Raw genomic sequence first — 21,410 nt, 5'->3', positions numbered from 1 at the left:
AATAAATAAAATCTTTAAAAAAAAAAAAGAGTAAGATGCTAAAATAATAAATGATTATTGTAAAAGCTGCTGATTTTGTGACAAAAACAACTATGAAGGGCTTACACATATTTAAAGAGAGAAGTAGATGCAAATATTAGAGAATGTGGTGGCCACACACATTTTGGTGGTTTGTTTTTTTGTGGGTTTTTTTTTTTTTTTTTTTTTGCGATACACATTTAAGAAGGACATAATGCCAAAGCCGAAATGGATTTTTTAAATAATAAAAGAACAAACAATAAAGATTGGACTTTATTGTGATTTATTATGATTCTAATCTTTTTGAATGATTGAGTGCACTAGTATTCATAACATTATATAAAATAACTATTAAGAGCTAAATTTAAGGGGTGCCTGGCCGGCTCAGTCAGAAGAGCGCATGACTCTTGATCTTGGGGTCATGAGTGCCAGGCCCATGTAGAGATTATTTAAATAAATAGAACTTTAGGGCGTCTTGGTGGCTCAGTCCGTTAAGCGTCTGCCTTCAGCTCAGGTCATGATCCCAGGATCCTGGGATCGAGTCCCGCATCGCATGGGGGGGGGGGTCCCTGCTCAGTGGGGAGCCTGCTTCTCCCTCTGCCTCTGCCCCTCCCTGCTGCTTGTACTCTCTCTCTCTCTCTCATGCTATTTCTCTCAAATAAATAAATTAAAAATAAATAAAACTTTAAAAATAATAGTTATTTCATTGCATTTAAGCCGCGACTCATTCAAGAAAAATGATTAGAAATTAAAAGCAGAACGTCAAGTTTGCTACCTTTTTAAAAAAGATTTTATTTATTTATTTATTTATTTGACAGAGAGAGAGAAAGAGCACAAGCAGAGGGAGCAGCAGAGGGAGAGGGAGAAGCAGGCTCCCTGCTCAGCTGGGAGCCCGACATGGGGCTCGATTCCCGGACCCCGGGATCACGACCGGAGCCAAAGGCCGACACTCAACAACTGAGCCACCCAGGCATCTCAAGTTTGCTACTTTAAAATTTGGGGGGAAATACTCCAAAATCAACTGTAACATCCATGATGAATCATCTTTGATCCGGATATGTGAAGTATAAAACAATAGAGAATTTTATTTTTAATTTTGGACCTCGATGCAGAGAATTAGGTTACTCACAAGCCCCCTTCTGTGATCTCCTCTTGTCCCCGGCGCTCTTTAGTTTCTGCTTTATGTATGCACCTGATTTATTTGTCCCGTTTATAATAAACACTTTTGAATCTACTACCCAACTTGTAAGGCGCTGACAGTGCATTACAATAATTAATTGTGGTGGATTGTTAAAATAATGGCCCTCGATGAAGCATGCCTCCCCAAGCCACGCCCCTTTGCGGCGTGACTTTGCCCTTGGCCCGGGGGGCGGGTCGGCTTCCCGCCTCCTGGATCTGGGCGGCTCTTGTGACTGCTCTGACCAATAGCAGGAGGCAGAATGATACAGTGTGACTTCCAAGCTAGGTCTGGAGGGACCTCACTGCTTCTGCTCTTGTCATACACAGAATCATATAACACATAAACACAAAACATGCATGCATATGCACACACATATATACATACATTATTCACACATATACATGCACCTACACATAGAGAGATGTGCTGGTATATACATAAAGCATCTCTTCTCTTTGGAAGGAAAATTGAGAACGTATTATGGTCGTTGGTTTTGGGGGGGAGGCGGAGGAGGGGTACGATGGCGGAGTGCTTTCTATTTTCAATCCTGCGCTGTTGGAATGTCTAACGCTGTGCATATTTTGTTTTAAAATGTCCACGGGGGCTATTTTTGCTGTGGGATTATGGGTCATCTCTTGTTCGTTCTTTATATGGACCCTTATTAAATAAAAACCGAACCACCACAACCTAAAAATAACATGTGTTCGAAGCCAAGACCACAATATTGGCTGCAACTACAGGGATTCTTTTCTCTTTCCTTTTTTCCTTTTTATTTTTCTGCAGGTCTGATCGCTCCTATAAATCTGTTGCCTGAATAAAACACATAGCTCTATCTGAACACCCCAGCCCCAACACGTCCACACATGTGAGACTGTCCAACTCGGCAGCTGCCACCGCTCACATTCCTCAGGCTCCGAGAAATGACAGGAGCATCTGCCCAGGATTTATTCAGCCTTGGTGACATAAAAACTTTATAACAACAAATGATTGTGTAATGAGCCTGAACACAGGGTTAGCTGTGAGTCTAAAAGGCTGCATTCCAGCAAATTCAGGGTGTTTCCCTCGTGACTTTTTCATTTGTGATAAGAAATGACAAGAGTTTTGCAATTCTGCTTGGGGGGAAAAAGAATTCCCCCATGGCTCCACTTCGAATCCTTCTGGATCTGGGTAATGGCGATTAGAATAAGCAGCTGTTTAAAACCAGGTCACACGAGCCAAGGCATTGTTGAAAAGAAAATGAGACCAGCGCATTTAATAACCATTAAAATGTTCAAGGAAAATACAATTTAAAAAATACAATAAATAAAGGTTTTGGGGGTGCCTGGCTGGCTCAATTGGTAGAACATGTGACTCTTGATCTCAGGGTTGTGAGTTCAAGCCCCACGCTGGGTGCAGAGATTACTTAAAATATAAATAAATAAATTTCTTTAAAAAAAAAAGGTCTTGAAAATAGAGGGGGAAAACACATCAGCAGGATGATTTTAAATACACGCATTCACAGTCTGTCATTTTTTAAAACTTTATGATTCTCCGGTCACATACAAGCTTTAGAATTCAAATGTATCAACCTTGCCGCTAGGAACCTTCTGAGTTTTGTTTTTCTTTTTAGGAAAACATTAGCTCCACTTTAAGAGCATCTATGAACACACCATTTGTTTTATTTTAACTCCAGTAGAGTTAACACAATTTACCGTGGTTTGCATTTAAATTTTGGACCCATTTGGAATTTATCTCAGTAAAAGGGACATAGGAATCCAGCTTTTATTTCTCTATTCTCCAAAGGGTTGGCCACTTGGTTCTTATCTTGTCTGCTGATTTGCAATAATACGGTCTTCATCAAACCCGAAAATCTCGTCTTTGGGGGCACCAAACTGTTAGGAATGTCATACATTTATGATGCATTTTGTAGCCAGACAGGGCTTACTCGGCACCCCGCCCCTCCCCCACCATTACACTTCCTTTCCAAAATTTCTCGGTTACTTTCCTACCGTAACAAGTTTTCAACAGCTTAATTTGCAACTCATATGTAACCTCAAGGAGCTGGGACAAAGAGGTAGTGGGGAGTTTGTTTTTCAGTTAAGTTACTAAAACCATGGACAGCTGTTCACATTGCTCAGCCTCAATGTCAAAGTCACCGGGAGGCACCCAGCCAGCGCCCCACCCCCCCAGCACGTGAGCAGGCACTCAGTTGTTACGCCTTCACTTGCTTTTACAGACTGATCACGCAGGGACTGGAGCTTTTCCACGGCAGCTGTCCCTGAGGTTTCCTTGTCATTGAGTTGAGCGTGACAAGGCATGTGTTTTGCAGAAATAGTTGCTAGTTTTTCAGGAGCGGACATGCCTGTACCCCAAATCTAAACTTTAACCAGTGTTCTGCAGGGATACACCTTCCAACACAAAGATGCTTTATAAGTGCAAATATTTGTTCAGAAATGGCAGGAGACACTTCTAGGAACTGTAGGAAAATCTGGTTAACTTAGCAATGTCCGTGAATGTGGCTTTGGGACTAATTCAACCTCTTTCTAAGTACCGTGTTGTTTTTTACAGCAAAGAAAAATAGAGAAAATGAAAAATGTCCAACTATCTTGACACGTCGGCATTTTAAAAACTTATGTTATCAAATGTGAGAATTACAGTTAGGGACAGTAATAACGTGTCCCCATATCACAAGCCCCACCCCCGTGCCACCTCCACTGAGTTCCCCATCTCAGAAGTAATGTCTTCACAGTTATTTTTTCCCTCCAGGAAAAAAAAAATTGATGCATATCCTACCATTTGTATAACCACATAATGGTTTTCATTTATATGGAAATGACTGATCTCACGTGGCCCCTACTGCACCTCGGTATTTTTCACGTAAAATATTTTCCGAGCTGTTCTGCATCAGCGAAAGACATCTCAGCCTTTCTTTTTAAGGCCCAGGGAGCATCCCATCCTCCCACAATTAATTCTTCCAGTTCCATATTGACGGGCACTTGGATTACTTTCACTTTTCACTCTTACACAGACTCCCCTTCGATATTTCTCGAGTGGGTACTGTGGTGTGCATTTGAGAGTATATAAGGTTGGAGAAAACCACTAGGACCCAAAACAAGGGCCATCTTAAAAGTGCGACAGCTTTCGCCACATTGTCCCTGGACCGGTTCCCACTCCCGGTGGGATCGAGTGAGATTGTTCTTTGGAAACTTGCCAGCACGGGACATTACACAAAGTCCAGAGCTTTTGCCCACCAGATGCATGGGACATGGTATCTCACGGGTCTTGTCTAGACCCTCAGCTCCATTCCATCGATCTGTATGTCCATCCTTCCCTCGCGGCTGTTTTTTGCTGTGCATTTCTTTTCTTTTCTTAAAGTTATTTATTTTTAGTAATCTCTACACCCAACATGGGGCTCGAACTCACGACCTGGAGATCAAGTGTCGCATGCTCTTCCAACTGAGCCAGCCAGGCGCCCCACTGCCTTGCTTTGAGTGTGGGGCTGAGCATCTTTTTACGTGTTTATGGCCATTGGTATTTGTTTTTCTGACAATCTCCTATTCTTGTCCCTTGGCCCTTCTTCTCAGGAGTTCTGGATCATTTACATGGATCTGGATCATTTACATAAGATTTTCATGAAGGAAGGTATAAAGACTTTGTCTATTCCCCCCCAGTGTGTCACTGTCTTTTGACTGTTTTTTTTTTCTTTCCCATATAAGAAATTTAGGGACACATGGGTGGCTCAGTTGGTTATGCGTCTGCCTTCGGCTCAGGTCATGATCCCAGGGTCCTGGGATCGAGTCCCGCATCAGGCTCCCTGCTTAGCAGGGATCCTGCTTCTCCTTCTGCCTGCTCTGCCTGCCCCTTCACCTGTTTGTGCATGCTCTCTCTCTTAAAAAAAGAAATTTAACTTTTCTGGGGTCCAGTGGCTAAGTGACTGGTTTTCTTTGAGGGTTTTGCATTACATGAGACAGGAACACCCCAGTCCCAACTTGGGCCTACATTTATGTGGGGGTCACCCGACCTTGGCACTCCCCGAGTCCAGCTGGCTTTGAAAAGCTCTCTCCCCTTCAAGATGTTCAATTACCCACCACTCTTTCTCTCTGCAACTCTTCCAATTTCATCTTTTTTTTTTTTTTTTTTAAAGATTTTTATTTATTTGTCAGAGAGAGAGAGAGCACAAGCAGGGGGAGCGGGAGAAGCAGGCTCCTCACTGAGCAAGGAGCCCGATGTGGGACTCGATCCCAGGACCCTGAGATAATGACCTGAGCCGAAGGCAGACGCTTAACGACTGAGCCACCCAGGCGTCCCTTCCAATTTCATCTTATCCATCTTTTAATCTTTCTAGTATTGATTTTGATGTAAGGCGCAGCTTCTGTTTCCCCAAATAATTAGCTTATTGTCCCAATACCATTTTGTGAATAATTCATCTTTCCCACACGGAGTTGAAGTCCCACCTCTGTCGGAAACGAGATTTGTATATTTATGTAGCTCTGTTCCAGACTTGATATTCTCCCAATCTTCACTCTGTACCAAACTATTTTAATTATAGGTTTATAATACATTTTCCATATTTAATCAGAGCCAATTCCGTTTCATCACTGACCTGTTTTCTGGTTGTTTCAAATGTTTTCCCCTCCCTATTCTTGCACGTTAAAACAGCTCACCTTAGATTCACAGAAAATGCTTCAGTTAAGCATGTACAGAATCTTGAAAAAGCAGTGGTAGGACTTTTTTGCTTCAGAGCTTTGTTCTTGAACATTCTCTAAATGCTCACAATTCTTACCTAAGTGTGAAAGTCATAAAAGGAATACTCAATCACCTCAAATATGAAAGTAGACTATAATCATTGGCATTAGCTACACATTCACTGTTGTTCCAGAACATTCCCGCTGAGGCTGGGGCCCCACGGCTTTACCAGACTACACTCTGCAAGTCCTCTTGTTTTTCCGGTTTTGCAAGAATGGATGAACCCAGGCTGGAATTTTAAAATTTGACCCTTGGGAAGCTAAAAGTGCTCCTAACCAAAAACATGCTGATTTATAAACTCAAATACATATCTAAAGATGACAGGAAACGCCTTCTTCCAAGATCTGCAGCGGAACTAATTTACCCGGCAGTGAGAGGTAATGTGGTTTCCACATGTGTTTGGCTTGGTGGCTTTTTTAATGCAGGGAAAGTATAAAGAACAGCCACCCTACTCCCCTCAAAAAGGATCCATGAGCCAGCTGCCAGATTTTTTTAATACTTTTTTAAAAAATTGAATTGAAATTCACATAACATAAAATTAGTCATTTTAAAGTGTACAATTCAGGGGTGCCTGGCTGGCTCAGTCAGCAGAGCATGCGAGGCTTGGTCTCAGGGTCGAGTTCCAGTCCCACACTGGGGGTAGAGTTTACTTTAAAAAACAATTAAAAAAAAAATAAATAAATAAAGCGTACCATTCAGTGGGCATTTAGTGGATTCACCACCACCTCTATCTAGTTCCAGAATATTTTCATCACTGCAAAAGGAAACCCTTACTCACTAAGCACCAGCTCCTCATTCCCCCACCCTGGACCCCAGCAACCACTTAATCTACTTTCCCTCCTTTCCCTCCCTATAGATTTCCCGAGTCTGGACATTTCATATAAATAGAATCGTACGATATGTGGCTTTTTGTGCCTGGTTTCTTTCATTTAGCTTAATGTTTTAGAGATTCAGCCACATCATAGCACATATCAGTACTTCATTCTTTTTATGGCTGAATACTTGCTACTTAAGAAAAATAAAAACAATATGAGTGCTTAGTTAGAAATTGACAAAGTAGGGGCGCCTGGTTGGCTTAGTCGGTTGAGCGTCCGACTCTTGATCTCGGCTCAGGTCTTGATCTCAGGACTGTGAGTTCAAGCCCCGCATTGGGCTCCATGTTGGGTGTGGGGCCTACTTAAAAAAATTTGACAAATATAGGAAACCAGAATAAACCCCTTCTTCTCCCTCTTCCTGTCCCTGCCACTCCCCCTGCTTGTACTCTTCCTGTCAAATAAATAAAAATCTTAAAAAAAAGAAAAGAAAAGAAAATGTATCTACCTGAACACTTAAGATATGCTAACTTTCCAGTAAAAGGTTTTGAAGGTATGGCCTGGAAAGCAGCATTCAGAGATCTGTTTCTTTTTCTTTTTCTTTTTTAAGATTTTATTTATTTGAAAGAGAGAGTGTGAGTGGGGGGCGGGGGTAGGGGGCAGAGGGAGAAGCAGGCTTCCCGCTGAGGAGGAAACCCCACGCTCGATCCCAGGACCCCAGGATCATGGCCTGAGCCAAAGGCAGAGCTTAACAACTGAGCCACCCAGGCGCCCCTGTGAAATACAGTATCATTAACTATGGTCACCATGCTATAGCGTTGCTTCTGTTTTTACCTAAATGTCTCTTGATTTCATTTTTACATTTACGTCTTTGAGCCATCTGGAAGGTATTTGGGAAAACAAAGAAAGAGGTGGAGAATCCAACTTTAGTCTTTTCTTCCAAATGGCCAGCCAGTTTCGTAAGCACCAGCCATGCTGAGAAAAAATCTCTTTTCTTTTCTACTAATTTAAAATAAATAGCACCCTGCTTAGAGTCTGAATTTCCAGATATATGACATTTTATTTCTGGATTCATCATTCTGCCCCGCTGTTTTTTTGACCTGTTTCTTCCTCATGAACAAACTATACTAACATCACTGCTTTATAATCCATGTCATTGTCTGCCGGCTCACCTGCCCACATTGATTTGTGTTCTGAATGTTCTGGCCGTTCTCAGAGGGTAGCAGATTTTAAATAGTTTGCCTTGTAATGTCAGGATGTGGTTCAGTTAAACCAATCCAGATGCTGGCAAGCCAACAATGGAGAATTTGATTCATCTGGAATCATTAACATCCTCCAATAACTGAACACCTGCCCCCTCAGAAATGTCAAGGTCACAGGCTGCAACAGGACAACCTTCTCCAGCAGCTCCTCTGGGGTGTAGATCTGTTGTACCCTCACCATGGACCAAGCAGCATCCCCCAAACATCTCGAGCCCCTTGACCTTGAACTGAATGTGACATCCACACACATGAGATGTGGATCACATGCACGATTTTATAAGAAGAAATGTGTCAGGTCTGAATTTTAAACACAGACCCATGCTGGGCTACAAATGGTTGTCTTATTTCTTTACTTACTTATTTATTGCTTTACTTATTTATTTTTAAGTAGGCTCCATGCCCAGCATGGAGCCCAACGTGGGGCTTGAACTCACGACCCTGAGATCAAGACCCGAGCCCTGAGATCAACACTTGAACCGAGATCAAGAGTCGGAAGCTCAACCGATTGAGTCATCCAGGCGCCCCTGGACTACAAATGGTCTTGATCCACAGCACACTGATCGGAAGTGTACATGGGCCTGTTGAGTGGGCTGGAGCTGACTTACCCCAAGATTTATAATTGTACACAAAATGCATTAAACCAGCCCCATCGGTGATGTGGCTTGACCGTTCAACATTGCTATGGTTTTTCCACTGTTAATTATTCAGCTCACAGCATTGTCAGGATGAAAATAAAATCTCCCCCTGGTTACTTTTTAAAAATTGCTTTTATAAAAGTTATAAGTTATAAAAGTTAGAGGCAGTGAAATGCACACATTCTAAGTGTCCGAGTCTGTAGGTTTGGGCAGATACGTACACCTGTGCAACCACCAGGCACAGAACATTCCAGCCCTCCACAAAGTTTTCTCGTGCCCTCCCGCAGCCACACTCTGTCCCCCACCGAAGCAAGCACAGCTGTGATTTTTTTGTTCACCCATAGATGAGTTTTTCCTGTTCTGAAAACTTCTCAGAAATGGTATAAGCTGAGTGTTTGTGTCCCCCGCCAAATCCATATGTTGAAATCCAAACCCCCAACGTGATGGTGATGGTTTTAGGTGAGGCTTTGGGGAAATAATTAGGTGATGAGGGTAGATCCCTCGTGAATGGGATTCGTGCCCTTTAGGAGACCCCAAAGAGACCCCTTGCCCTCTCTCCTCCATGTGAGGGTAAAGGGACAAGTCACTCGTCTACGACCTGGAAGAGGACTCTCCCCAGAACCATGTTGACACCCTGATCGTGGATGTCCTGCATGCAAAACTGTGAGAAATAGATGTCTGTGGCTTATACGCCACCTAGTCTGTGGTATTATGAACTAAGATAAGTACGCCTTTGCGATTTGTCCATATTGTTGTGGGTATCAGTCCTTCATTCCTTTTTATTATTGAGTGACATTCTCTTGAATGGATGTGCCACTCCTAGGAATCTACCCAAGGGAAACGAGAACATTTGAGTGGTTTCCAGGTTTGGGCTATTATGAGCAAGATGCTGCTATGAATATTCATGTACGTGGCTTCAGTGGACATGTTTTCATTTCTCTTGGGTAAATCCTTAGGATTGGAATGCCTGGGTCACACAACAGGCGTTTAACGTTTTCAGAAACTTCCAAATAGTTCTCTAAAGTGGTTGTACTATCTCTGGCTACTTTTATTTCATTAATTAATTAATTCATTATTTAATTAATGATTTGTGTGTGTGGTTGTAATATTCAAAGAGTATTTAAAAGCAAGATATGAAAAGTGAGACTCTCCATATCACTATTCAAATCCTCCATGGTCCCTGTCGCCAAAATAACAACAGCGACAGTTTCTTTTTTTTTTTTTTTAAAGATTTTATTTATTTATTTGAGAGAGAGAGAGAGACAGCGAGAGAGGGAACACAAGCAGGGTGAGTGGGAGAGGGAGAAGCAGGCACCCCGCGGAGCAGGGAGCCCGATGCGGGGCTCGATCCCAGGACCCTGAGATCATGACCTGAGCAGAAGGCAGATGCTTAACGACTGAGCCACCCAGGCGCCCCCCCCCTTTTTTTTTTAAGATTTTATTTACAACAGCGACAGTTTCTTACTACTGCTTTTTTACTTATCACTTCCAGAGAAATAAATTATTCATATACCAGCACTTATATATAAATCTTCCTTCATCTTTAAACAACTGCGATCTTAATATGCATTCTTGTGAATTTTTCCTTAAATGACGGCCTAGAAAGCCTTTCACATCAGCACATGGTATTTCATCCTAAGAATGCCCAATGGATGACTTAATCAGCCCTGAAATCACAGGCATCTAGAGCATCTCGACTGGACAAATCCACCTTCCCACCAATAGCGGGTGAGACCGACCATTTCTCCACAGCCTCAACAGCAGTGGGTTTTTATCCAGCTTTTAAATTTCTGATTGGTGAAAAACTATAATTTATTGCTTTTAAAAAATTTTTAAAGATTTTATTTATTTTTTATTTTTTATTTTTTAAAGATTTTATTTATTTATTTGACAGAGAGAGACACAGCGAGAGAGGGAACACAAGCAGGGGGAGTGGGAGAGGGAGAAGCAGGCTTCCCGCCGAGCAGGGAACCCGATGCGGGGCTTGATCCCGGGACCCTGGGATCATGACCTGAGCTGGAGGCAGACGCTTAATGACTGAGCCACCCAGGCGCCCCTTAAAGATTTTATTTTTAAGTAATCTCGACACCGATTGTGGGGCTCAAACTTACAACCCTGAGATCAAGAGTCATGTGCTTCACCAACTGAGCCAGCCAGGTGCCCCCATATAATTCATTGTTTTTGATTCTTATATAGGAATGGGGTTGAATGTTCCTGTCACACCCTTATTAGCCATCTTGATTTCTTTTCTCTAAACTACATGTTCATGGCCTTTGTGTATTTTTCTGTCAGGCTTTTTCTTATTTCCTATTAACTTTTGGTAAGTGAATTAGCCCATGTCTGTTATATAATGCTGTTAATATTTTTCCCAGTTTGTGGTTTTCATCTTTTCCCCTCACTTTCTTTTCAGGGGTGAGAAGCACAGACTCTACACTTCTAAATGAATTAAACGACGCATAGCAAGTTTACGTTGTTATGTGTTATGCACAGATTTTTTGATGATGTGGTCACCCCTACCTAGTATGTTTTTTTTTTTTTTTTCCCAGACATTTCCATATCTTCCTACAGGAGAACAATTTTTCAAGAGCTCGTTTTGTAGAGCTTTGGTGAAATGGAGCCAGAAGCTTGAAAGTGGGAGTCACAGGAAATGTGGTATCGTAACGGAAACAACTAAGCCTCGGACAACTCCTTGTCTTCCTCAAAATCGCCCAAGTCACAGGAGAAATGCCCATCTCACACAGAGCACTAAGATGATCCCTAAAGCCATGTTGCCACGCTGAGACCTGCCCTGCATTCTCTTGCTAGTACATGGCCATCAGGCCTGGACAAGATCCAGGGCCGGATCTGTGGGAGCCATGCCTGACATTTCACTGAGCAGGACATGCGCTGGGTTGAGCCGGGACTCCTGGGGGCAGTGTTACAGACCTGGACATGCCCTGCAGTGAGCTTTAGCACAGACCCCACAGCTCTCTGGTCTTCCCCAGCCACTCTTTCTGCCACAAAAAGTGCAAATCTATAAGCAGAGGTGGATAGAAAAAATTACTGCATCATCTGTGGGGGAATGAGTTAACTGACCACACTATCTAATGTTGTTTGGATTACATAATGCATTTGTTTGGGTGCTTTTAAATGTCTGTGATGTGGTATTTTTTAATGTGGGGAAATATACTAAAAAAAAAAAAAAAAGGAAATTAATCATCCCAGTAGCACACCACCAAACTGCTATTTTGTAAAAGTGAACACAGGTTGACCAGAGTTCTTTGGGAATATTAGTTGCAATTGTCAGAGATCAATAAAAAAATCCAGAAATTTGGCATCAATTTAAGCAAACAAAGAGGCTCTATGAAGATTTTTCCTAATATTTTAGTAGCAGGGAATACGTAAAGTGTAAAAAGTTTTGCCTAAAAGGTGGCAAATGCTACCTTGCTTTGACTGCATTGATTTCAACAGGAGTGTGGTGAGCTTACTTTTCACGTGATTTCTCAGTCATTTGGAACTTGCCTATTCAGATGCTTTGCCCATTTTTCTATTAGGCTGTTCATCTTTTGCTTATTAATTTGAATTCGTTGTTAATAAAGTTTAAAAATTAGATCGTTGCTGTGATGTATAGTGAATATATTTTCCAAGTGAGCCATTTATCTTCTCCTTCATAGTAACATTTGTCATGAAGTGGCTTTAAATGTTTGTGTTGGGGCGCCTGGGTGGCTCAGTCGGTTAAGCATCTGCCTTCGGCTCAGGTCATGATCTCAGGGTCCTGGGAGCAAGTCCTGCATTGGGCTCCCTGCTCAGTGGGGAGTCTGCTTCTCCCTCTTCCTCTCCCTCTGTGTGCTCTCTCTCTAATAAATAAATAAAATCTTTTAAAAAAATGTTTGTGTTGACAATTGATCTTCTTCCTCTCATGGCCCCTAGGTTTTATATCCTGCTTAGAAAAGCCTTTCTCACACCAGAATGATGGATGAATTCATCTATATTTCCTTCTATAACTTCTGTACTGTTATTTTTAATATTTTATTCTTCGATCTAGCAAATTTATCTTTTATAAGGAAAACTAGCCCCCCCAGCACAAAAGCATCTATTTAATTATCTCTTTTCCCTCTGATCTGCAAAACCACCAAACAAAATATCCCAAATCCACGTGTCTGTTTCTGACTTGCTCTTCTGTTCTACCGCTTTCTCTGTGATTGTGGATTGGGTACATATTTGTATATCTTTTAATAACCCACAAGGCCATCCTTTTTCCTTGTCTGTTCTAGAATTTTCTTGGCTACTCCAGCTGTAAAAAATGTTAAACCATTCACTCTACAATCACGGGAAATGCTCAAATTAAACAGATCCTAAGGCTTGGAAAAATAATGGTAGTTTTTGGGGGGTTTTTTTTGTGTTGAATTTTTAACACTAACAACTGCTTACATCCTACCCACCAAGAGGTATTAGGAGAACACCTCCATTGACAACTGGCACAAAGTCATCTATAATGCCAGATTATGCTACCAAAATTGGTTCCAGGTGCAGGGAAACTGGAGCAGACAGCAGACGGGCTAGAGAAGTTTCTACCATGTGGCTGAGCTCCCCTGCTCCTGTAAGCGCATCATAGAGGGCATCCTTGGGCGGGAATTTTAAAACCAAGGCAGCACAATGAAAAACAATATGGCATTTCTTCAAAATATTACAAATAGAATTATCATAGGACCAGCAATTCCACATCTGGGTACGTACCCCGAAGAGCAGAAGGCAAGAACCCAAAGACTTATTTGTATGCCTACTTTCGTAGCAGCCCTGTGGACTACAGTCAGAAAGGGGAAGCAACCCAAATGCCCCTCAGTGGATGAATGGATGAATGGATAAATGAAATGTGCTATATCCACACGATGAATGTCATTCAACTTTAAAAAAAGAAGGGGGGCGCCTGGGTGGCTCAGTTGGTTAAGCGACTGCCTTCGGCTCAGGTCATGATCCTGGAGTCCTGGGATCGAGTCCCACGTTGGGCTCCCTGCTCAGCAGGGAGTCTGCTTCTCCCTCTGACCCTCCCCTCTCTCATTCTCGCTCATAAATAAATAAATCTTTTAAAAAATAAAATAAAGAAAGAAAGAAAGAAAGAAGGAAATTCGAACACAGGCTACCACTGAGATGAACCTTGAGGACATTACCCTCAGTGAAGCAAGCCAGTCACAAAAAGACAAACACTGTATGAGGCCACTTATAGGAGGTGCCCGGGCTAGCCAAAGTGATGAGATTGAAAGTGGAATGCCGGTGGGGCACCCGGCCGGCTTGGTGGGCGGGGCATGCCACTCCCAATCTTGGGGTTGTGAGTTCGAGCCCCATGTTGGGCCCAAAGCTCACTAAAAAAAAAAAAAAAAAAAATAGAACGGTGGCTGCTGGGGGCTGGGAGGAGGGGGAATGAGGAATCATTGTTATTGTTTCTAGAGCTTTCATTTTACAAGATGAAGACAGTTGCATGGATGGTGGTGGTGATGGTTGCACGACACTGAATGAACTCGATGCTACTCAACTGCACACTTAAAAATGATGAAGATGGGGGCGCCTGGGTGGCTCAGTCGTTAAGCATCTGCCTTCGGCTCAGGTCATGATCCCGGGGTCCTGGGATCGAGCCCCGCATCGGGCTCCCTGCTCGGCGGGAAGCCTGCTTCTCCCTCTCCCACTCCCCCTGCCTGTGTTCCTCCTCTCGCTATGTCTCTCTCTGTCAAATAAATAAATAATATATAAAAATAAATAAATAAATAAATAAATAAAAATAATGAAGATGATATGTCAAGACTCATCCAACAGGTCACTTAAGATTCGTGCATTTCACTGAATATAAAATATAAAGGGATAATAAACTTACATCTTTATTCTTCACCTATTTGCAATTCAGCACGTGAGGGGCAGCTCTTTCTAGAGCCCCCGTGGGCCCCTGCCCTGGCCACTGTCGCTACTTCGGTCACCTCCTTCCTCCTCACTGGGCTTCCAGCTCTGCCCTCAACCTCCCCCCCGCCCCCCGCAGCCTGTGAAAACCGAATTCGGATCACGGACCCTCTGCTCAGAACCTCCCATGGCTCCCAACTCACTCAGACTGAAGCCAAAGCCCATCCTTTCCGAAGCCCACAAGCCTCCCAAACCGCCCTGACCTCACCTCATTTCCTCCTCGCTCCACCTCTCATCTGGCCACACCCACCTCCTCCTCCTCCTCCTGCGCTTTTTCTCAACCACCAGGCGTTCCTCACGCTCTCTTCCCTCTGCCTGGGATGCTGTGCCACCAGCCGGCTGCCTGTCTCCCTCCCTCACCTCCCACCTGGGTGTTCAGATGTCACCTCAGAGAGGCCCTCCCTGACCACTATATAAAACAGCCAGCGCTCTTTTCCATATACACACGCACTCATCGGGACCCTCTCCCTCCGCGGATTTCAGGCCTGTACTCACCACCCCTTCGGTATCACGCAGCTCCCTGTGCGCCGTCTACCTCCCACCGGAATGCCAGCCCCAGGAGGGCAGGAAACTTCGTCTGGTTCCTGGCTGTCACGGAGCCCATGCCCAGCACCTCGGGGCTGACCGAACGCACCGATGATCGAGGACACTGCCTTCAGGGCCTTGGGGTGGGGGGTGTACGCGGAGGCTCTTGGCATCACTCCCATCTCCCCCAGAGGAATGGTAAAGGCTGGGCCTTGCTCCCAGCACAGCCCTGAGCAGAATGCTGCCCCCTCCCAGAGAGGGGCTGAGAGGCTTCCTTGCAGACAGCCGAGTTCCCAGCATTTCGCCGGGCCCCATCCCTAGGTGTGCCCCCCCACCCCCCAACTTCAGGCCAAGTCAGCCTTTCAGACTCTACTGCCGGCCTGGGTGAACTACAGGGAGTGACTACATCTTGGGAGGTACTTAAAGATGTTGGCCAGATATGGCTTTTCCATAGAGGGAGAGGGGAAAAGCACCCAATCCATAAACCCACTACCCAGGTCTCTATGAGCCTCTACTCCGGCACCTCAGTCACTCCCCTGTCCCCAAACGCCAGCTTCGCTTTTGGTCTCTTGTGCGTCTTCCCTCCCTGACCATTTCCGTTGACCTTTCAGAACACCTCGCAGGGGAGGGCGCTGAGCAGGAGAAAACTGAAAAACCTGCTTCTGTCTGAGGGGAGGGGAGGAAAGGGCCTTCCTCTTCCAGCTGCTTTTCAAAGCGAACTAACATTTTCAGATAAATTCATGTCACCAGTTACCTGTTTTCGAAACTTCTAGAAACCCCAAGATCTGCGGGAGAGCCTCTCGAGTTGGTGACAGGCCGCAGAGCAAAGAGGACACCTCAAAGGCATCTTCTGTCACGAAAAACTGACGATCCTTGCAGGACTGACAACAGCTCGTGCCAGGCTGGGAGTCTAGGACAGTGTGTTGTTCACTGGGGGGACCCTCTTCTCAAATAATCCGTGACCTCACCTATAAGAGCGTCAACAGATACTTAATTTGCTAACCTAATTTTGTAACATACATGTTTGCCTTTACCCATCATGGTGGCCATCTGTTAACACAATGAAGCCCTAATGGACCCGATTTTGAAACCGGGTGCTGGAGAGTCCCAGGCTTCCCTCACCTTGAGAGGCCAGCCCGCTCCTGGGTTTTGTTTTGCACAAACCCAAGGAAAAACCTCGAGATGCGCACGGATGATGCGGATCCGGAGGAAGAGCTGCAAACGGAAACCGGTTTCTTCTCCCCCCAGCCCCAGGCATCTTCAGTTAAGACTCATCCAGGTTTTTGAAATTAACTGTCACGTTTATTTTCAAGGCGGAATTACTAACAACATCTAACAACTGTTCACATTCTCGAGCACAAAAACTGAAGTCAGAAGACAGCCCCTGGACACATCAAAGGGCTGAAACTCCACGCGACGGTATTACTGAGCGTGAATACATGACGTGCTATCATACAGCTGAACGTCACAGCGTTAACAAGAGCGTGTGAATTACAAAGGGAAACTTCTTCCAGAGCGTTACAGCACGGGGCATGCGCGGGACGCAATCTCTTCCACTTGCAACCTCTCTTATCAGCCACACTTATAAGAAGTTCGGCTATATGCAAATAGATGGCAGAAACAACTCACTGGAGACCTGTACGAAATCAAGTTCACTTAGGAACACAAGGTAATATTCTGATCGTCTCCTCTGTGACGGGCTTGGCTTACGACATTCAAGTTCCAGCTTTTTTTTTTATAGACATGAAAAAAATAGATTCCGTTTACATCTTTGAGCATGCCTTGGGCCTCCCGGGACACTTTTTGAGAACCACTGGTGTTGGGTATCCTGCCCCCTCCCCGTACACACACACACACACACACACACACACACACAGGAAACATGGTATGCTAGTCTATTCGGAGAACAGAAATTAACAGCCAACTTTTTAAGAATTTTTTCCCTCTCTTATTATAACATGAGAAGTGTCTTCAGCCCCAAAGATGTGGAGTTTGGTAGTGCTGGATGGACTTGGGGCTGGGAAGCCAGAAGTGCTTGAGTCCTTCCCTACCAATCACCTTTCCTCCCCACAGGCTTCCTGAGAGCATCTGACCCCAAATGGGAGTCCAAGTACCATTTTTATTCACAGAACCTAAACCTCAAACACTTCAAAGCCTAAGCGCACACTCTTGTCCCCCAGAACTAACTCTTGGGGCCTTCCTGCCCTCTGGCTAGTTAACTGGAGGATGGAAGCTGAAGAGCAGGAGGTGCAAGGCAGGCAGGTCTGCTTTGCAGATCTATGCTTAACTTCCTAGTAGGTGAAACAGAGAAGGTGGGAGAAAGGCCCTGCATGTAGAGGTCAGCTCACTCTCCAGGAAGCAGGGAATAAGGATGAAAGGCAGAACATGAACAGGCACCTGCCCATGTACGGAAGAGTGAATATTCTAGGATTTTCCCAGTCTGCTTAGCGATTCTCCAACCTCTGAAGGTGAGTCGAGGGGGAGAGGCAAAAGCAGGCCTGGCAGAGAAAAGAGCAGAGAGGTGCACCTCCCTCCCTTAACCTCTCCCACCTAAGAGCTCATGCATGGTTTTCCTCTGAGAGGCCCATCTCTCCAAACTGGGTCTCTAAGAGTCCAAAGTCATGGTTCATTCCTTAAGGAAAAAAACTTTGTTCCCCATTTGATACTTCGTCCTTGGTCTTCTTTCAACTCATAGGGTATGGGTGGTCCCCCGAATCAAAGCTTTCTGGGTTCTGTGGATAAATTAGAAGAGCTCACCAGGGAAGGAGATGTCATTTGGAATTTCTTTCTTACTTCCTTGGACCTTTTAAGTGTTTGAACATTTCTATCCCGCAACCAGGCTTCCAGAAAACTCCACCCTCAAAGCCATCGACCCTGACAAATGTTCTCACTCCCAACTATTCGATTCTTAACAAGGGAGCTAGGTCGGATGGAGTAGCAGAACGACTGGAGACTACCACAGTGACACTCAAGCAACAAAGGAGAGGTGAGGGGTTTGCTTTGCCACCTCCTGCCCATAGGTGTCCCCAAGGTTGGCCTTCAGGGGCTCCTAGGAGGGAGGTCAGGGCTCCCGCCCTCTAAAACCTCAACTGGTGTGTCATCCGCCTCCTCCACGGCCCTGGGGTCCTCCTCGCACACCACCTGACCTGCCACGCCCCCTAGTGCCTCTGCACCGACCTGCCGCTCTTGCTCGGGTTCCCCACTCATCCACTTGCCCTTGCCAGCACAACCCAAATGACTTCTGTTGTCATTCTGACCACTGGAGGCATGAGGAGAGCCTTTCGGCTTGGCCTTTGGGCCCCGAGACGTCGAGGCTGGCAACCCCACGGGCTGGGGGCCTCGAAGGGCCTTCTGAGCTGAGCCATCTCTTCTTGAGCCCAGCCCTTTCTTCCCCATCACCGGCTTCTTCTTGGCATCTTCTGAATCGACAAGGACGTACGAAACAGGGCCCAAGCTCACCTTCTTCTTCTTTCTCACAGGGGCAGGGCTCTTTGCCAAGGCCCAGCCCATGGCCTTCTTCTCTGGGGGGCCCTCCTGACCGCCATCTTGGTCTGACTGTGAAGCGACCCCAGGGCTCACAGCTTCTGACCGGGCATCATGGGATGGGCTGCTGGGAGCCTTCCAGGCACATTTCGCCACAGGCTTTTTCAAAGCCGACTCCTCCTGCTTCACACAGGGCTTTCTGTTGCTCCTGACGGATTCTGACACCTCCATATTTTCAGCACCATCAGCCTCAGGATCCTCCAAGGAGGCTGAGCTGTTGGAATGGTGGCCTTTGGGCTTCTTCCAGAGCACTGATTCCTGCTTAGTGTTTTTTTTCTGCTTCTTTCTCCTGGAGCGACTTTTAGCTCCAACCCGGCTAACCAGAGGTTTGGGAGGGTCACCTTTGTCTTCCAGGTCATTCCAGGTGTCGGGATTCTCCATCTTCAAAGCAGACCCTAGTTCTGCAGCCCCCCCTGGCTCCTTCTTGACCTTCCTCCACGCTGCTAAAGCTGAGATTGCTACTGCCTGGGCATCAACCACTTCCTGAGCCCTAGCTTCCTGGCGGCCGCGGATCTCGGCATCCATGTAGAAGATGATTTGCACCACTGCCCCCAGGAGCACCCCCAAAGCTTCTGCCCAGTTCTCTGGGGACTGATTCTGGGGCCGTGGGGGGTGGCTAAACTGGAGCAGGCGGACCACATCCTCCCAGGTACGCCCCTCGGCATCCAGGAATTCATTCAGATTTTTCAGAAACTCAGCATCCTGGGTGGGGTCTCTACAAACCACTCTCCAGACGCCCCCCCTTCCTGGGAATTCCCGGGGTATGGCCCTGAGATTCACACCCTCTCCGACCTCAATGAGGGCAGCTTTGGCATTCTCTTCCCTCAGAAAAATCTTATTGAGCACGAAGTATGGGCCCAGCGGGGAGAGGACCCCATTCAAAGTCTCCTCAATTTCTGCTTGACCACAGTCCTCTGGGATGCCCGTGACCAACAGGGACCTGTGGATGTCCACCTCCATCCCCCGGCACCAGTCCTCCAGAAGGTTCGTGGCCATGGTCGCGGACACCTGGCGGCTCTAATCCCACGTGCACTCAACAGTCTGTAAGATGGACGGTCCCCAGATATTAATCCTGTAAGGTGACAGGATAGGGAGGTCAGATTCCCCGGAAGACGGCCAGGCTCAGAGATCTCGGCTGCCCCCCGCGCGGCGGGCCTACAGGCGGCCTCGCGCTTCCCCAGGCCCCTCCTCCCCCAACCGGGCCCCGGGTGCTCACACGTGTCCTGCGACCCGCCGAGAACCGCGCTCGGCCCTGCCCCGGGCCCGGCCGGCGGCCGCCCAGCAGGGATCTGGCAGCCCCGCCCCCGGCCGCCGGGTCGGGTCGGGCAGAGGACAGGCCGCCGGGATGCAGCCGCTCGCCAGGCGCCTGCTCGGCCCACCCAGGCCGGCTGCTCCCGGCCGGAGGGGCCGAGAAGCCGGCGTCCGCTCCCGCCCGGGCCCCGGCGGGTCACGCGGCGTCTCGCGTCGATCCCCGCAGCTGCGCGGAGCCGAGGCCGGCGTCGCAGCGCGCGCTTGCGCACTTGCGTCCGCGCCGGTCCAGCGGTCGTCATGGCAACCGGCCATGGCTGCGGACGCGCCCTCCGGCCCGGGCGGGGGGTAGGGGGCGTTCAGCCGCTCACCGAGCAAAGGGTCTGCGCCTTCTCCGATTTTCCCTCCAGACGCACTCCTTCCACTCTTTTCAGTTCAGCGTGGGCCTCGGGGACCGGGGTGGAGTGCCCCGACTTCTATGATGACAACCACTTAGCCCTCCTAACCTCTCCCTTCCTGCTGGGTTCAGCCCACGGGACTCCTGGGAGCCACCAGGAACCTGAGGGCGAGAGGAAACAGCAGCTTTAATCCCCCCTGAGTTCCTCTAACAAAGCCGAAGCTCCTGACAGCTCTGTCATTCGGCCACAGTTACCCTGCTTCCAGAAATACCCAGGAGCTTCTGGAAACTCCCGCCTTCTGCCCCACGTGCCCTGCAAGTCTGGGCATAGTGCCTCACCTCTCCTTGGAGGCTTCCTCAACTTGCTGCCCACAGGCAACACCTTTGTTGGTGGTTAACGAAACACTTCTCAATGACTCAGTTTGAGTTGCTGTTTCCCGTCAGGACCTCACTGATGCACCTAACAATGCTGCTTACTGGCTGCACAGCCCCGGACACTTTGAGCTCTCCAAGCTCCTTCCTCTTCTTCCTAAAAGGAATACCGATAAAAACCGTCCTGATCAGCACTTTGAAGGTTCAGGGATATCACACAGGAAAGATGCAGCGAAGTACAATTTTGGCCTGAGTATTCAACCAAAATCTGTCATTTGGATTCCATTTTGGAATTGGGGCCTTTGCAAGACCAAATAGCCAAATGCGTGTTCAGCTGTCACCTCTAGCATCCCTGAACGTGGGCGTGATCAGTCCTTTGATTTTGCAATATGTGTGTGATTGCCCAAGTTCCCATGATATTTCATGGAAAAAAAAAAAAAAGACATGTCATTCAAATTGTTAAATCTGAATATCTCGTTCCAATAAACACTCTAGCTATAACTAGAGTTTAAAAATCTCATGTACTTTACCTGTGGAAATTCTATTAATCAGCTGAAGAATGAATGTGTATCATCATGCAGTGGTTTTAAAACACGGCTGTAAGTTTTTTGATATTCCTATCGAAAGGTGGTGATCTTTGTCCCTCTTATTGAATCTGAGCAGACTTGTAAATTCTTTAACCAATAGAGAGTGTGGTCAAAGGGAAATTATTGGGCCAAGAGCATCACGGAAGGGAATCTATGTGACTTCTCATGTTATAAAGGGCCA

General features: G+C 46.3%; 1 protein-coding gene across 2 annotated transcripts; it reads right to left on the bottom strand.

Moving 5' to 3' along the window:
- Positions 1 to 16,362: 16,362 nt before the first annotated feature.
- PNMA8A (PNMA family member 8A) lies at positions 16,363 to 20,503 on the bottom strand. 2 transcript variants are annotated; one of them, XM_045891790.3, is made up of 2 exons: positions 20,245 to 20,503; positions 16,363 to 19,697 (listed from the first exon to the last, which is right to left on the bottom strand). In XM_045891790.3, exon 2 carries the CDS (start codon positions 19,619 to 19,621, stop codon positions 18,122 to 18,124), a length of 1,500 nt encoding a protein of 499 aa, XP_045747746.1. In that variant the 5' UTR covers positions 19,622 to 19,697; positions 20,245 to 20,503; the 3' UTR covers positions 16,363 to 18,121. The 2 variants fall into 2 exon arrangements, with proteins under 2 accessions (XP_045747746.1, XP_045747745.1); XM_045891789.3 differs by lacking the exon at positions 20,245 to 20,503 and adding an exon at positions 19,842 to 20,104.
- Between the last annotated feature and the right edge of the window lie 907 nt (positions 20,504 to 21,410).

This window comes from Mirounga angustirostris, unplaced genomic scaffold (genome assembly GCF_029215605.1).
Source record: "Mirounga angustirostris isolate CCGP_5_RB_7025 unplaced genomic scaffold, mMirAng1.0.hap1 SCAF_16, whole genome shotgun sequence".
NCBI classification, from domain to species: domain Eukaryota; kingdom Metazoa; phylum Chordata; class Mammalia; order Carnivora; family Phocidae; genus Mirounga; species Mirounga angustirostris.
Note: the sequence above shows the minus strand (reverse complement) of the source record. Positions and strands in the feature narration are given on the sequence as shown.